This window comes from Sorghum bicolor, chromosome 9, assembly GCF_000003195.3.
Source record: "Sorghum bicolor cultivar BTx623 chromosome 9, Sorghum_bicolor_NCBIv3, whole genome shotgun sequence".
NCBI classification, from domain to species: domain Eukaryota; kingdom Viridiplantae; phylum Streptophyta; class Magnoliopsida; order Poales; family Poaceae; genus Sorghum; species Sorghum bicolor.
Window position 1 is genome coordinate 58,987,797 of NC_012878.2, and position 14,908 is coordinate 59,002,704.

The following is a 14,908-nucleotide window of genomic DNA, read 5'->3' on the forward strand; positions in this document are numbered from 1 at the left end:
GGCGCAATATAAAATATACACTTATTTTTCTCAAAAGCGCCGAATCCCTCCTCGCAAGCTCGGCAGGAGGGAGAGAGGAACCACACCCCTCTCAACCCTAAGAACTCCACCTCCTTTGAAAATATGCTAACACCAACAAGTGTCCACCACCAAAGTGCATGTGTGTTAGTTTTTCACAAACATTTTCACCGAAGGAGTTATGTTAGCACTTTACTAGATCCTAATATCCTAATGCATATGCTCAAGATATAGACCTAGTAGCACTTGATTCGAGAGATGACCGTGATTTCCCCTCTTGATAGTCGGCTATCTATCCTAAACCCGGTCAATCACTTCTCTACTCATCTTAGACCGACAAAAGTAAAACCCTATGTTTATACCTTTGCCTTGATAACTTTGCTCCTCGTTTATCACCATGATCTTCACATCATGCTTCATCCCTTTGTGATCATGTGGTCACCTTTCTATGCCACCGTGCACCTTCATCACATGTGTTGCTATGCCTAACTCAAATCACTTAAACACAAGGCATTAGCAACTTGGTGTCATTAATTACCAAAACCAAACTTGGGTTTTCACATGATTTACAAACAAACCGTGTAATTAGTTTTTGTTTTCGTATATATTTAGTACTTCATGCATGTACCGCAAAATTCGATGTGACGAGAAATCTTGAAAACTTTTTGGATTTTGGTACGAACTAAACAAGGCCGTAGTAAAGAATAGATGGCTAGGATACACTACAATATTACTCAATCCATCCCAAATTGTAAGTCGTTTGACTTTTTCAATATCAAGTTTGACCACTCGTCTTATTCAAAGTTTTGTACAAAATATCACTTTTTTTGTTGTGTATTGGTTTATTAATAAAAGTTCTTCAAGAATGACTTAAATTTGACTATATTTGCACAAATTTTTTGAATAAGACGAGTGGTCAAACTTGAGGTAAAAAAAGTCAAACGACTTACAATTTGGCATGGAGGGAGTACTTTTTATTGGTTGAGATATTCCTATCCCAATCTCCTTCCAAACACCACTTAAGATTAAATGATGTGTGAAGAACAGATGACTATCCCCATCCCAATCTAACATCTACACCATATCCCTATCCCTATCCCCATCCCAATCTAGACATGCTTAACAACTGTGGTGGCGTTTGGTTCATGGGATTCAAGGGGTGAGATAGGGATATCATGACCCAATAGCTTGATAACCCTTCGCTTGAGCTTATCAGCTCAGTGTTTTTTTCTCACAATAATATTTTCTATCACGGCTTATCAGCCATTGAATTGGTAAACAATGGGTGGGTTTGCTGCAGGGCAGGCTAACAGGGTGGAGATCGATCGAGCATGAAGACGCGACCGTACCTAGCAGCGCCGCTTCCCGCGATAGCTTGTACTGGTCGTTACGGTTTGCAACACCTCAAAATGTCAAGGACTAGATCCATTCGCTGGAGCCCTGCCTCACTCGTCGCTACAACGAGCTGAGCGCGTGAGCCTCTAATTCTGTTTCGATTAAGAATGACAGAAAATCGTCATGCAACACCTTACATGTTATAAAAGCACTAGTACATGCAGCACTGTTTATATACATACAATAGATAAATATAATCCCGACTGACTCTAATGCCAGAGATATACGGCTGGGCTGGGCCCAGTTTCTGGGTTACAAACAATCCCACCACCACCTCCACCTATCTTCTACATTCTACTAGACTGCAACCAATCCCATCTTCAGAAGGTAGGGCCTAAAATGACACACGAACAATTAATTACCTAATCTACCTGACATTAAGGTGACTACAGTTAGCTAGCTCCAAGTAAGATTAAGCACTGTCGTCCACAGCTTCCAAGGCAGGGACACCTAGCACCACCAGATCAAAACATCACAAGATTAGCAAGCAAAATCGCAAGAGTTAGTGACTCAAGATGTGCTCCTAATGGTTTCAGAAGTTTAACCTGCAGCTCCGAACCCTTAATATGTCCCCTTACTGACAAAGAACACTAGTGCTTAATGTGCAAGTGGGTGGATCGAAAAATGAAGCGAACAAAAAACAATGGAAACCACGTACCTGTACACTTTACAATGGAAAGAAACCTTGCTATCTGAAACCGACAAAGCCGAAATAATTAATGATCAGCCAGGCCCAGAATTTGAAGGAGCATATACACTGCCTTGCACAACTGGTCTCTGCTGATGCTGAGACTGCAATTGCTCTCTGGCTTGTTGGTTCCACTGGCCACCAACACCATGAGCCTGCAAAGGGAAGCCACCTGAAAGCAGCATGTCTTGGCTAGATGATGGCAACAACGTTTCATACCCAAAAGAAGTATCTTGAGGAGAGCTAAGCAGCTTAGACGATGAGGTAGCTGAAGTCTGATTGAGTGATGCCTCACGCTTCTGCTGGTTAACAGATGCCAGTACAGGGCTGCACGAATCTGCACTCTGTGCCATGGATGTTGTAACCATCTGATTGTGTCGGACCTGACCAACATGCAAGTCTATACTACAGTCAGAGTTCATTTGGCGGTTCTGTTGCCCCATTGCTCTCTCAATGCTGTTCTGTGATGGATTAATCTGCCGCTGCTGCAGCTGAGTGGTCAATGACGATTTAGAATGATGTGGAGGTTGTTGCAAAGCTAACAGGGTCTGATTTGAAGAACCTTGCATTAAGCCTTGGTTACCAATGTCTGCCACCTTAGGTGACTGAGGCAATGAAGTGACTAGCCTAGGTTGATTCCCAGGTTGAGGCATTGACGGTGTTGGTGCTGTATTAGCAGGGAAAAGTCCTTGGCCATGCTGCACCAGTTTTTCAGACACATGGTTCTTCGATGGAGTACAAGCAGCATTGGATGGTATGCTGTCAATTGGAGGACTCTGGGGCATCATGTTTCCTCGTCCTAAGCTCTTCATAAGCTTAGCTTGTTGACTACCATGGTTCCTTTGTGACTGATTTTGTCTAGACTGCTGTTGTCCCTGCTGTTTCTTCTGCTTCTGTTGTGTAGTAGTGGCAGGTTGGTTGGGAGATGAGCTATCCAGCAGATTTTGTGCCGCTTGCTGTCGCTGATGTTGTGGTTTTGAACAAGGGACTGGATTGGCAGACGAGGCTTGGTTCTGCTGCAATATTTGAGTACTATTCTGCACATTAGGTACTGCACTAGCTCCAGAAAGATCACTATGCTGTTGAGGTGCCATATGTCGTTGCATTTGTCTTTCTTTAGCCAAGTGCACAGCATATGCCTGCTGTTGCGAGCTTGAATTAGTTCCATGGATCTGAGAATGGTGTGGATTCCCAAACATGTGTAACGACTGTGACATCTGATGTGGCCGTTGGGGTTGCTGAACAGGTGAAGAACTCAACAATGATGGATTCATGCCGCTAAACTGGACAGTGGCTTGGCCACTTCCCTGTGAAACCGGCATGTCGAACTCCGACATCTGCCTATGCTCTTCCATACCCTGACCAGGCTACAAGAAAATTTACTATCAGCAACGGCACCAAATTTTCATTAAAGACTGCTTCTCTATAGGCGTAGATATTAAAAGCTTGATGCAAGAGTTGAACCACCATTGAATTCAACTTGTACAACAGACAACTAATTCCTCCCTAGCTATGATGGCATTTCAGAGTGTGTGAAGATTTTTTTTTTTCAAATTTCAGCAGGTAATACAAACAAAAATATAAAGAACATCAATAAAATGAAATAGACAATAAATAAAATCTCAAACAGAGAAATGAAACGGCAATCCAATAACAAAAGAAGGGCAGTAAATTGCTAGAGAAAACATATACTCCCTCCGTTCCAAATTGTAAGTTATTTTGGCTCTTCTAGATTCATAGATTTTGCTACACACCTAAATATACACTATATCTAGATATATAGTAAAAGTTATGTATCTGGAAAAGTCAGAATGACTTACGATTTGGAACGGAGGGAGTAGCTTGTAAACCACTATTTTGGATTAGCAATGGATACTTTACTATCTTAGCAACAAACTTTTCCTTGAAAATAGGCCTATAAGCCATTTTTGGTTTACATACAGCTAGTTGACTTTGTGGAGTAATAAATAGCAAGACACAATCAACCTGAGCATACAACAGCAAAGTGTGGCGGATATGGTGAAGATAGTTGTTAAAAGTATAACCATTCAGCAGTTTCATGCATTTGAGGCAATTTATAAGCATATGCAATGTAAATAGCAACTCACACGAAATGTTTGCATAGGATCACGTGGCCTCAAGATTGAATTGCCAGGACCAGATATGGCTCCAGGATGGACACTTACTGCAGTGAGCACACCTTGCCCACTGTTGGGCAACAGATTTCCAGACGGAACTGCATTTAGCATTGCTGGTGAACTAATCCTTGGAAAGCCTGGCCTGGCACCAGGCATACCTCGATTTAGTCCTGCCACCATTCCCATACCAGGGGCAGAAGGCATCATGCGGGCACCTGCACCACAATCAACCCCGGAAGGAATAGTTCCAGGAGCAGAAACTCCAGGCTGATGAAGATTTCTGCCATTGGCCATCTGATTATATTGAATCTTTGGTTGTTCGTCACCCTGTAAAGAGGTAGGTCTGGGAACACCATATTTCTGAGCATCCCTATACCAGAAATCGCATGGAGAACAACATTATATACAAACTCTACAACATAGTCCATTTAACACCTCTAGGTATTGATCATTTACCTAGGACTATTCGATGTTGAAGGTGACGGTGAATTGCTGCCCAAAACCATAGCAGGAGAACCTGGTAACCGGGAATTCAGATTTGAAGTAGGAGTAGAAGGACCAACAGAACCCTGATGGTTCGGCAGTGTTATCCCATTTGTATGAGAACCTGGGTACACACTGCCAGGTGTAATTGAATCAAGATTTGGACTTGTTACATCACAGAGATCAAGGGGCCTGTTTAAGTTTAGACAAAATATAAAGACGACGTTTAGATGCTGATTAATGGGTCTGGAGTTGTAACAGAAACTATATAGCACATAAAGGTGACATATTTCAGATGTCCACAAAAATGAAATTCAAAGCGTAGTTCAAGTTGGCAATTACATACGTCAAAGTGCCCCCAGAAATTTTGTTCAGACATGCTTGTGAAAGTGCGATAACATGGGAACTATGTGGCTGCATGATTGGCTTGAGATCCTGGCGATTACCCTTCACGAAAAGAAAAGACAAGGCATAACCATAAGAGATAGTATCAATACAGTTAAAATGTTTGCAGCACCAGCAGCAGGATGTAAAAAATACATCATTCTCAAAGGTGATTGGAACTAATGAGAGAGAACCTAACCCAGAGAAACGATCCATCACCATTCACCACACCACATTACCAAATAAAAGGAGAAGACTGAAGCTGTAACTGAAAACTTCTCTCCCATTGCATATCCAAGCTCTTTCTTGAAGTTTGCATTTATTTTTCTTGTGCCCCACGTGGGCACATGTAAAACTGTGTTTCATCCTATGGAAAGCTGAAATCCGTATTGATTCTATGTACTGACATCTGGCAATAAACCTTATTATCCTTCAATAAAGCGGGGTAGAGACCTGTCACAGTTCTGTTACTGGACGCAAAAGCTAGTAGTTTTATGGAAGAGTCATCAGAAACGGTAGTTCCTTGTTACAATGTCACATAAGTTCTAATTTTGCGAAATTAACTGTGTTAAGAACTCCCATACTGAAATACCAAATTACATCGACATGCATAGCTTCTATAACAAGTACTCAACTTCACCCAAAAATAAAAATCCCAAACTTCTGCAAGTGAGCTACAATAAAACAAATGTGCAAGTGCAGCAGAATTTACCAATCCTCCATTATAAACATAATCAGAAAGACAAGAGAAAATAATAACCTGTCTATGTCTGGCATGCACTTGTTGCATGAGTAGTATAATCTTTTCAAAATGTGCCTTAAGATTCTCTTCGTCAAATGGTCCTTGAAGTCGCTCAAATAATTGCCTTGCGCTGCCCTGGTGAACATATAAATACCAATGTTAAGAATGTTAAGAGACTCAAGAGTCTGTAATGCGCACCTCCAAATAAGTCTCTGACATTACAATGGTGTTGATAAAAGCAGACTCAATTTTTAAGAAAAGTATGGCAGGAACTAAAAATGAAAGGTTGAATGTTACATCTGTGAGTTGCACCCCACATACATGATAGGCAGTAAAGAGTACCCACAAAACAAGTTGGTCGGAGAACATGCCTTTGGAATGCCTGGCAATGTATTATGGTAATGCTGAGATGAACCGGAGTCATCTGCACTGTCACCACCATCACCAGAGCTTCTATCCACAAGAACCTTGTGGCGCTCCTTGCACTCTTTAGGCTGCCTATGTACACACTGCAGAGAGAAATGAAATACGAAAAAACCGATGATTCAATTTGGTGAATAAGACAAATAGTGACCAAATTATTACGATAAAAAAATAATGCCACAGGAAACATTAGAGAATATATGGAAAAAAGTAGCAACTTAGCTACTGCAAACAAGACACACACATGAGTACATAACGGAAACAAACATACTAAGTGCTATACATTGGGCTACAACCAGAAAACATGTAGAACGTAGGTCTTGTAAGTAAAAAGATGAGCACATTGCATGTCTAAGTGACATGACAAAGCATGTTACATAGCAAAAGGTCCGTTTATCACAGAAAAAATACCTTGAACTGCACGATGCTGTTGATTGCATCACTAACTAGTTCCCAGTTCTCACCCATATCATGGACCAGGACAACAAGTGCCTGAAATATTTAAGATATTTAGCCATCACCACAAATCATATCATAGTCAAGAATAAATATATAACTTCAAGCACAAAAGAACCTGATCCTCAAAGCTTGACCATCCACCAGAAGATGTCATCTGCCAAAAGCACAAAACATTTTGATAAGCATACTAGCAAATTATGGGAAAGATTACCCTCTCCTATCATGTAAATGTAATGATACACAATTCGCCTACTTGTGAAAAAAATATGGTTAAGAAGATTTTACTTGTGAAGCATGTGGTGTCCAAACAATATGATGCTTGAATGTACACAATACAAGTGAAACCTTAACAGAAACAATTCTAATGATTCTGATGTGATAATCCAATCACGTGCCCACAATAAAAAAACAAAATAAAGGGGGAGAAAAAGAAGGGTTCAAAAGAATGTGTCACAAATTCATCTACCAACACTTCAACTGATTAGACTACACTATGAAATGCGTTGAGTAGCATCAATCTGGTGCTCCCCATTAAACAAATGGAAAACCATAGAGCATAGAAAACAAAATTTCTCACTTTAGACCACAGAAGAGGGGTTAGAAACTGCTTGCAATAATTCAACCAATTATAAGCTATAAAAGGTAAGATGAGGCAGCAGCAAAATTTTCTGAGCACATAGTCTTTCTGTAAACCCCATTAAACAAATGGAAAACCATAGAGCATAGAGAAAAAAAATTCTCACTTTAGACCACAGAAGAGGGGTTAGAAACTGCTTGCAATAATTCAACCAATTCTAAGCTATAAAAGGTAAGATGAGGCAGCAGCAAAATTTTCTGAGCACATAGTCTTTCTGTAAACCCTAGTCTATCCACAAGTTTCGTCAGCAATCCATTTTTAAATCTTCCTTGTTTCCCCATTATACAACTATAACTGCATGAGCCTGACTATGCCATTCAAGAACATGCATTGACAAAAGTAGCTTACTGCTCTATACTAGTAGTAGCCAGTAGGACCACAGAACCTAGCAAATGGACTATATATATAATTCCTACCATTATGTTGGCACATAGGGATCAAATAAAGAGGAAACACAGTTGACAAAAGGTTCAATCCAGTATTTGTTACATCTGGCATGGTTACAAACTACAAAGGTAATGGCCAACAAAGAGAGAAGCTTATGAATCTAATCTAAGGAATGCTAATACCTTTAGTGTTTTGCATTTTCTCCCGCGATCCCTATTAGCAATGAACTTTATAAATCTAGCAGGATTTGCCATGTTGCTCATCTGTGATGCAACAGGAGAAGCTTCTTGTGAAATATCTATCCCTTGCTTCCCCATTTTAAGCTTCTTCGAAGCATGTTGACCACCATATACAACTATGGATGAAATCAAAACACAAAATGGTCAGAGCCATTTGTCATCTCCCAAATAATATCAAGAGCATGTAACTAGTCCATGTACGGTGTAGGTGAAACATGCACTATATATAAAAATGAGGATGAAGCTACCACTGTTTCCATTTGAATCATATTGGTGGACATCTGGTCTCTTCTTGAGATATTCCTTCTGAACACAAATTTTTAAGAAAAAAGAAGTTAGGGCTAACAACTAATATATCATCCTTAATATCAACAGGGAGGGGGTGGGTGCGGGGAGGGGGGGATTGAACCTGCTCATATTTATTAACCAAGTCAGCTTGCATTCTTGGATCATAAGTACGGCCCTGAAACTTTAGGAGAATAAATTTGCCTCAAGGAAACATTGGAAATACCAGCAGTAACAGGGGAGCACCAATGAAGCTTGAGGAATTAACCTTTATGGAAGTTGGAACATATGAATTGGCTGCATTTTGAGCAATTTTGTATCCTGAGTTCTTTATCTTTTTCTTCTTAATGTCTTTAGTGCACATTTCGCCAGCATCATAAGGCAGTTGTCTATCAGAATCAACTGTAGATTCAAAATCTGTGTTCCTCCATGGCAAAGACCCTCCATGCAATGAACTTTGATCCTCTTGGTAGGAGTTTGTGTCACCACTTGAAACATCTGTCTTATTTGTGACTTGGGGTGGTCCACTAGCACCAGCATGAAACGGGCTTACAACTCGTTGCCTGGCAGCTGTGCGGGTGCGCTTTGGAGGAATTGCAAGGAAAGAAGTAGGTCTTTTGCCATTTGATAACAATGGTTGGTTCCTTGACTTGCTTTCCATGCATGGTTCATAAGGCACATAGGTACCAATTTGATATGGCCTTGCAACGCTAATCCTTTGTGGCATTACGTGTTTCTTCTTGTGAACCATATTCGATACGAAACCACCATCATATGCTTTAGGAGAAAGATAAGTACATGTCTCACCTTCATCCTCCTCATATGCATTCTCCTGGGGCAAATCTGAACAAACTGTGTAGAAGTTAGAACAGATATGAATTAAGTGCATAACAACATATAACATATTTAAGTACTGATACATTTTACCTGCAACAGAATCACACACAGATGCTTCATAGTCATTGTTAAGCTCAGCATTTCCAGCTTCCTGAAATTAGTAACTAGTAAATACGTTTTACAAAAGAAATACTAAATGGTGAATATGGATACGAAAAGTAAAACAGTGCTCCAGTGCTGTTGAAGGTGCTAACTACTACTCCGTCCAAATACGATCAGCTCACTTGTTTGCATAGGTCAAGGGGAAAGAGGAGTCAGAGTGGTTGCTTGTAAGGGACCAGTTCAAAAAGGGGGAGAGGCCTCTCTTTGACTTCATCGTAAAGTAAGGGCCCACCAAACACTGGAAAGCAGGCAGGAACCTCCCACACGCTCGCTTCTTTGGTGACCGCAGACTTATTTGCACTGTTACAGACAAAGGAGAGGGGTACACAACCCGTGCAGCACGACGGCTCGAACCTGGGCAGGAAGCTCCGCACCTGGGCCCTATCACCGTGCTATCAGTGCGTCTGCGACCAAGGAGAAGTAAAACTCCCCCAGTGATCCATTTATTCTGCATCAATTTAGCTGATGCTTTGTTGCATGCATCATGCAGATTGAATGTGTTGTGCGAAGGAGAAGGGCAGCAGCTGATTAGCCACACATTAACTCCGCATGCAAGACAAAAGGGTGCTAGCGTCGTAACCTAGAAAAGGAAGCATGTGCGACAGCAACAAACCATTACATGCAGTTCATTTTTGGAATCTATTTTTTTGGTAACACGCACATCAAAGCTGGACTTAGGAAGTAAAAGGTACATGAGGAAAATGCCTAAAAACGAAGTCGCTAGTAGACAAAAAGATGGTGGTTTTGTTGGGTCAGGACGTCAGGTCATGGTTTGATGTACAAGGCGTGTTTGTTTCCAATACAAGTGTGCGTGCATGCGCACGCGAGCGTGTGTGTTGTGTGTGTGTGTGTGGTGGGTGTGTTGTAAATTATTTATCTCCTCCTTAATGCAACGATACGCAGCTGTGTATTCAAGGGGGGAAAAAAAGAAAATACCTAAAAATTAAAGAGGTAAATTTGGCCAGAAATCTTCCAAATGACATTGGTGCCATACAGTGCTCAAAAAGCAGGTCAGAATATTTTGCTTATAGAACAACAGGAAAATTGAAAATCTTTGAGTAACTAAAGTAAGCTAAACTGCATTAACTCCTTTGCTATGTGTTTACACATAAACTTGCCAGTCCACCTTGTGGTTCAACAATTTAACATAAGTCCCACAAGGGAAGTGAAGCTAAAGGGAGGAACCAAACTGTGATCACTAAAGTCTTGGGAAGTGTGGATAACGCTTCTCTGTACCTTGTGATACACGAAAAGAGATTCCAGAGACTCCCTGTATGCCAGCACTGCCCCAGGTGCTACTGTATAGAAGAGACTTCCCTGAAAATTAAGAAAATATCAGAATACGGTTCCATAGCTATTTGTGCATCTCCCCAGCTGCCAAACCAGAGGAACTGTTTCCATGAGTGCTCATCAGGGTAAATGATGAAAGTTAAGGAAATCAATCATAAAACACAAAATGTTTCGATGATTTACTTCTGAGAGATGATCAGACACTTTCAAGATTCCAAAGTCATTCAGCCTGTCAGGAGTTGGTGGGGCTTCAGGCAACACATGAAAATCATCTGTTCTACTGTTATATTCAAGAAATCGAACTGCATAATCATGAATCTGTGACCGTTGCTGGCTGGATTCTTTGGCTTCCAGTGAGTTGTGACCCTATACAGATACATGGAGATTACAACAATAAATCAAATGGTAAAAATAGTGTGTACCAGTTAAACTGGCAGGGCTAAAAAGTAACTGATGAGTAATTCGATCCTCCACTTTCAAGTAAACCGAAATACCGAAACCGAAGTGACAAAACCCTTCAATACATTGGCATAAATTTGAATATATGTACAAAATAACCCATGAGAAAAAGTTATTCTAGACTACTTTCATACTTCTACTCACCTGTTCTTTTCCAGCTTTGATTCCAGAAGGATCTGTCTCCTCCAGCATACTTGAATTGTGATGCATCATTTTAGCTGTCCTGTCATCAGTCTGTAAAGCCTCAGCTGAACGCCAGAAACTCATGATAGCCTTTGCAATGATTTTTATAACAGATTTCTGCTTTTTCAGAATGCTTGCTTCTTCAAACTTGGCACGACCATCAGAAACAATCCAGTGGCACACCTGAGCTGCAGCCACACTTTTCCAAAGTCGTTCCTAGTTTACAGAGAGAACACATCAAAGAAACCAAGTAAGACTATGCACATTAGCCAAGGGTAGCATACATTAACGTATTTACAAGTGTGATGAAGAAATATGGAGATAACTTGCAGAAGTACCTGCATGAAATCATTAGCCATCCAAGCCATCTCCTCAAGAACAAAATCCCAGTGGCTCTTTCTCCTCTTCTCTAAGGCAATGTTACAGGGAGATCGTTGACCAGCCTTTTTAGTACTTATCTGAGCAAAGTTATTCTTTCAGAAATAAGAGCATGCCAGAGAAGGAGAAAATATATATATATATATATATATATATATATATATATATATATATATATATATATATATATAAAAACAAACTATACCTCTATAACACGAGCGTTTTTAAGAATAGAATCTTCATAAGCCTTCTTTTCCATCTTATTCAAGTTCTCAGATTTTTTAATCTCACTCCCCACATTAGATTCATCATTTTTTGGTGAAGGCAAGGCATCAGGCAACTCAATGCCTACAGAAACAGGATGTGCAGAGTTTGAATTCTCAACATAGCTATTTTTCCTGACCAAAACTGGACTTTCCTCGACATTCATGCTGCGGCCAGAAGACAAGCATTCTGTGTCTTTCTGTGCAACTATTGCACTGTTACAAACTTCCATTTCATCTTTCACATGAGGAATATTACTGGCTTCAGGTTGTACAAGATCGGAACTTTCCTTCAAAGGAGTAGGCCTGCTGAAATCTACAGATATGCCACTTCCTTTGAGAACCATGTTAGAATGTCTACTATTATCTAGGTCTTCATGAGAATCAATCTTCCCTACAACAAGATTGGTGTCCCTGTCTGCATGCTCATCAACAATATCCACGGTGCCTTCACAAGATGGGCCCGCTACATCTTTGTGTGAAGTAGAAGCGTCTACAACACAAGCAGGAACTGTCCTGTTGTTATCAAGTTCCCCTTCATGGATATTGGCCATATGTTCATCCATGTGTCCATCATCAGCCTTTTCATCAACAGCGCATGACACTTTCTCATCATATGTAGATGCACTAGAATGGCATGGCCTTATAACAACTTTTAAATTGGTATCAGGGGTTTCTGCAGATGCAACTTCAGCAGCAATCTCATCACACCCAACAAGGAGACGGTCATGATTTGCATCATTTGATGACAGATCTTTAGCTTTGCTATTATTGCCAGCTTTGTTTACTTCGTCGTTCACAACACATTCACTTTCAAGAATGGTTTGAATCCCATCCAGCTCCATTGTTGCATGGTCATCAGAAGATGTATTCTTTGGTGCATTGTCACGGTTAGATCCAGACTGTTTTATACTGGAAACGGACAATACACCATCATCACCTGCATTTTTTTTCTGTGCTACAACTTTATCATCTTTTGGCTCATAGACTTTAGCAGGGGTCGTAGAAGATCTAATAGATGTGACATTCCCACTCTCCCTACTTGACTTTGACCTATTGCGCCGAACATATGCCTGGCTTTTGACTCCAAGGCGTGACAAACCAGAGGCAGCAGGCTTTTTCACATTTTTGTGACCATCACTGGGCAATGACTGCTTGGGTAGGGCTGCATTTAATCTTTTGGTTCCTCTTTTTACAACCTTCTCTGCAATGTTGTTGTTACCTCCACCCAAAAGCATAAGATTGTCTGCTGTGTTGATTTCGCGGCACAGTGAACCTCCAGGTTTGTCAGTACTCTCGACTGAATCTCCAAGAGGTGATGCAGAAAAACTACGCTTAGCGTCACTGCAAATGAAGGCAAAACAAATGGCTCCTAAGTGAAATTACGATTTTGATAAGTGCAATGAAATGATACATCAGGAAGCAACCGTTACCTTATCACAGTTTGCGCTTCTATTTGATTTGTGAGAGAAGCGGAGTGTACACTGACTGTTTCTAGATGTACAAAATTGAAATCTAACGGGTTGCCTCCCTGCAGTAAATAGAAGTAAGTAGGCACAGTGAAGGCAGAAATATAATCTAAGAGATAACATGACGCGGGCATACTTTCTCTAGAAATTCCAACTCTCTCCACCGCTCATCGCGAACATCAGACTCCTGCCTGAGCTCCTCCTGAGCTTTCTCAATGGCCATACTGCGTGGTGAAGATTTGGTGCCGACACCAACATCATAATCCATAATTCCACCCATCGAGCACGGCTCCGCATTCACCATTGAAGAAAAGCAGAAGCATGCATTGCCTGCACGTCACTGAAAGCAGCAGTTCATTCTGACGGCAGCAGCAAACAGATGTATCCTTCCAGCGTGAACCACTGAAAGCAAAATCCGAAAGAAACAACACAGAAAAGATGGCATAAATAAATGACGAGAAGGAAAGGTGACACAACAGCATTCTAATTAATGGTAATATAAGGCACATTCAAAAGCCTGCGTTCTGACAGTACACCTAAGCGCGGAAAAGGGAGTGCTGCTTGCAATAGGCCATTGCCAATTTGACATAGAGCAGCATCACAATGTATGTATGGAGGTTTACATTTAGGCATGAGGTCATCATCATGCAAGCGAACTTATCCATAGCTGACAGATGGAGCATCCCATGGACACCAAAGAGACTAAAAATGAAGCAGGGGTCATCACCTCCAGCCTAGGCCAGGAGTGGCTCAGTCAGTGGGCACGCTCATAACCAATTGCCCACACAACCAAACGACGCCTCAGGCGACCGTGGGGCGCCGAATTGGGCCTAAAAACGGCGTGTGAAGGAGGATGACACGTACCTCGAGTAATCACCGGCGCGCGGACCTAGGGTTAGGGTTTTGGTAGAGGAGGGCGGGCAGGCGCGGAGGGGGTGCAGACGGGTCGCGGGGGCACTGGGGAAGCCTGCCGGAGGACTGTGCAGCGGAGGAGGCACGCGAGGCGGCCGCCAGAGGTGGCCGTGGCACCGGTGGGGTGGGGCGGGGCGTGGAGGCGGGAAGGAGCGCGAGGAGAGGGAAGCAGTGCAGTGCCTGTGCCTGTGCCTGTGCCTGTTGGTTGCTGTCCGAGGCCCGAGGGGTCCGCGCCGCTGTCCGGTGTCCGCTCGCCCTCGCCTCGTCTCGCGCGCGGCCCGACCCGACCCGATCGCTGTTGTGTTTGTGTTGTGTCGGACTGAACTGAAGGCTCACTCTCTGGGTCTTGTCTTACGCCAGTTGCTACATCCAAACCTTCTCTTTATATATCCTGAACAATATTTTTTTCTATTATTGTCTTAAGTTAATTTTTAACTAAATTTAAATAAAAAACATAAATATTTATGTGATAACTAAAAAATTTATCATGTATCTAATGATACTAAATATCAAAGTTTTTGGCACTTTTTCTAGCATTCGATTAGATTTTTTAAAAATACGACTTAAAATAACTCTAAGAATTAATTTATTCAGAGATGGAGAGAATATTTTTGACAGAAATGCTCACGTATTTATTAAAGACCTGTGATATGCACTTTGAAGATTTTAGGACAAAT

At 41.5% G+C, this 14,908-nt stretch overlaps 1 protein-coding gene across 8 annotated transcripts; it reads right to left on the bottom strand.

Moving 5' to 3' along the window:
* Nucleotides 1,522-14,483, bottom strand: LOC8065324 (chromatin modification-related protein EAF1 B). 8 transcript variants are annotated; one of them, XM_021447198.1, is made up of 22 exons: nucleotides 14,184-14,482; nucleotides 13,456-13,721; nucleotides 13,284-13,381; nucleotides 11,793-13,194; nucleotides 11,548-11,667; nucleotides 11,171-11,425; nucleotides 10,751-10,933; nucleotides 10,514-10,594; nucleotides 9,206-9,266; nucleotides 8,547-9,130; nucleotides 8,403-8,462; nucleotides 8,242-8,299; nucleotides 7,937-8,109; nucleotides 6,846-6,884; nucleotides 6,683-6,763; nucleotides 6,220-6,357; nucleotides 5,867-5,983; nucleotides 5,069-5,169; nucleotides 4,696-4,914; nucleotides 4,210-4,609; nucleotides 2,072-3,468; nucleotides 1,522-1,863 (listed from the first exon to the last, which is right to left on the bottom strand). In XM_021447198.1, the coding sequence occupies exons 2-21, from the start codon at nucleotides 13,621-13,623 to the stop codon at nucleotides 2,137-2,139; spliced, it is 5,670 nt and encodes a 1,889-aa protein (XP_021302873.1). In that variant the 5' UTR covers nucleotides 13,624-13,721; nucleotides 14,184-14,482; the 3' UTR covers nucleotides 1,522-1,863; nucleotides 2,072-2,136. The 8 variants fall into 8 exon arrangements, with proteins under 8 accessions (XP_021302873.1, XP_021302879.1, XP_021302876.1 ...); XM_021447204.1 differs by having other exon boundaries at nucleotides 1,535-1,863; nucleotides 8,245-8,299; nucleotides 8,403-8,456; nucleotides 14,184-14,483; XM_021447201.1 differs by having other exon boundaries at nucleotides 1,535-1,863; nucleotides 8,245-8,299; nucleotides 14,184-14,483.